At 34.9% G+C, this 2,619-nt stretch overlaps 1 protein-coding gene across 1 annotated transcript; it reads left to right on the forward strand.

The window, feature by feature from the left end:
- The first annotated feature begins 365 nt into the window (after positions 1 to 365).
- Positions 366 to 2,053, forward strand: LOC113341656 (nitronate monooxygenase-like). Its single transcript, XM_026586448.1, has 6 exons — positions 366 to 497; positions 627 to 839; positions 991 to 1,086; positions 1,254 to 1,399; positions 1,482 to 1,707; positions 1,859 to 2,053. The coding sequence occupies exons 1-6, from the start codon at positions 366 to 368 to the stop codon at positions 2,051 to 2,053; spliced, it is 1,008 nt and encodes a 335-aa protein (XP_026442233.1).
- The last annotated feature ends 566 nt before the right edge of the window (positions 2,054 to 2,619 follow it).

Genomic DNA, 2,619 nt, shown 5'->3' on the forward strand with positions numbered 1-2,619 from the left:
GGGTTTAAGCCTCTATGCAAATCGATAAGGTGCTTAACACTATATTCAAAACAGAAAAATTTGTCAAAATGATTGCTTCTTATATTTAATTACAAACAAGTGAAACAACGATTAACCATGGCGAGTAAATAAAAATCAAATATTGAAATTGTAATTAATTTTTAAAGATGTATGAAATCTAAGCAGGAAAGTAATCAGCACTATGAAAATTCTATATATATATATATATATGTAATAGAGACAGAAGGAAGACAAACACATTAAGACGACCTCATTGATAGTGTTGAAGTACCTGCTAGCGTCTTTGCCAAACGGTCGACGAATCAAAACTTGTATTATCAAGAGGGGAAAAATAGAGAACAAACATGAAATTTGGAGGGATTCTTGGGTTTGAAACAGGGATCATGTTAGCACCAATGGGTGTTGATATTGCTGGACCTGAACTTGTTGCTGCTGTCGCCAATGCCGCTGGTATTGGACTCATTGCTAGCCCTGTTGTATGATCTCTTTCTCAAAATTAATCTTCATAAAAAAAAATTCTTTCCGTATTCATGATTTTTACCTACACATATTTTCATTTTATTTTTCCTTAATATGATTTATTGTTTTGAAATGATGAATTGTAGAACAATTATGAAGTGACAGTGAAAGCCATAAATGATATAAGGAAACTGACGAATAAACCATTTGGAGCTGGGATATTGTTAGAGTTTGAGCAAACAAATACAATCAGAGCAATATTTGATGAGAAATTGGCATGCTTACAAGTATATTGGGGTGATTTCCCAAAAGAATTGGTTGATGAAGCTCATAAACATGGTGTTAAGGTCATCCATCAGGTATTATTAATATTAATATAAAGTCAAATCAAACGGTACTTGAGATTTCGTTTTGTGCTTAAAGTTAGTGGTTGTTAATACCTACAGTTGGATCAATACAGAACTCTCAATATACAATTTCTAACTAGTACTGTATCAATATATGATTCAGGTTGGATCTGTGAAGGCAGCTGAAAGGGCGATAGCTGCAGGAGTGGATTGTATCGTAGCTCAAGGTTCTGAGGATGATGGTCATGTTGCTGGTACAGTTAAGTACCGATAAAGATCAAAACCACAAAGGTCACAATAGTGCAGTGCATGGATATTTGTAACCATGACCAAGTTTTGAAACTGCTCTTGCATTAACGTTACCAACTAAAAAAGTAATAATTTGTTCGACTACGGCTGAAGAGTTCAATTCAATTTCATATTTAGGTTTCACTGACGACATTGGTGCCAAGAATCGTTGATGCTGTTGGGAATAGGAAAATTGTGGTGGTAGCTGCTGGATCAATCGCTGATGCCCGAGGATACGTTGCTGCTCTTGCACTAGGTGCTCAGGGTGTTGCCGTAGGTACAAGGTATGTTATAACTGTGCATAGCCCTATTTATCTTATTAATTATGATGATCATCATCATGCAATTCTTACTCTTCTTTAATAGGTTTGTAGCTACAAAGGAAGCGTATGCACATGACTACTATAAACAACAACTACTTCACTACAACGAAGAGCAGACGGATCGTACTGACTTATACGAACGTTTCAATTGGAAAGCAGACGTACGTTGCATACATACACCCTTCTATGAACAATGGAAAGGTGCACCAGACTTTGTACAAAATGACAACTATCAACCCATAGTTGGGAAGAGCATCTTTTTTGAGAAGGTAAACTTATTTTTTTGACGAAAAACTAAACAGATTTGTAGAAACAGAATTGGTCACTGTACAATCTTATTCATGATAAGCTAGCAGTCCTGGTAGATTATAATCCAGTTTATCAGTTTTGTCAGTAAAACTTATTTTGTGAAATATGCAGGAGGCAGTTCTTCGAAGATTCTCTGGTCAAGTAATGAACCGTACTACTACGGGCAACTTAGAGGATATGGTATTGTACGCAGGACAAGGAGTGGGTCTTGTAAATGATATCGTTCCAGCAGCTGAAGTGGTTAGAAGATTTGTTGATGGTGCGAAGGCTATAATACAAGGACTAAGCAAAAATTATTTGCCATAACCAAAGAAAGACAAAGATAAGGATCACAGTGAAGTCTGTGAACAAGGGAAAGGAAAAAACGAAGTGGAGAAAGAATGTGTTGAAACTATTCATTGTGAATAATTCTCTCTTCTTTTTTTCCGAAGCATAAATGAACAATTCTCACTGTTTAGTATGATTACAAATAAATTATGGATATGTCCTCATATCCTTGTGTGCAGCTGAAAAATGTCCTAGTGAATCAGATATGTAATGTCGATAGAGATAAAATAAATATCCTGCAGTAATGAATTTTCTTGCATCATGAATTAAACTAAGTTTCTTGCATCATGAATTAATTTAGAGATGGTTAAAAAATGTAATGAAGAAAGCACTAATTCTAATTCAGACTAAATTCCAAATAAGGAACTTGTTTGTTTTCTCGCGACTCACCTGATTTGTCTGGATCTGATTCATCTGCATCTTATTGAAATCACCAAACTCATCTGGATTTGATTCAATATATTTGTTTTGTTAGTCAGATCTGACTCATCTGACTCAAAAAAATGAGTTTGTGTTTTATTTCCATGAGTCAGAGATATTTTATT

This window comes from Papaver somniferum, unplaced genomic scaffold (assembly GCF_003573695.1).
Source record: "Papaver somniferum cultivar HN1 unplaced genomic scaffold, ASM357369v1 unplaced-scaffold_30, whole genome shotgun sequence".
Lineage (NCBI taxonomy): Eukaryota > Viridiplantae > Streptophyta > Magnoliopsida > Ranunculales > Papaveraceae > Papaver > Papaver somniferum.

Excerpts from the sequence above, each read along its gene's own strand:
- LOC113341656 (XM_026586448.1), top strand. The coding sequence starts at position 366 with ATGAAATTTGGAGGGATTCTTGGGTTTGAAACAGGGATCATGTTAGCA. Across the intron at positions 498-626 it reads GACTCATTGCTAGCCCTGTT|AACAATTATGAAGTGACAGT; the intron begins GTATGATCTCTT and ends GATGAATTGTAG. Across the intron at positions 840-990 it reads GTGTTAAGGTCATCCATCAG|GTTGGATCTGTGAAGGCAGC; the intron begins GTATTATTAATA and ends TATATGATTCAG.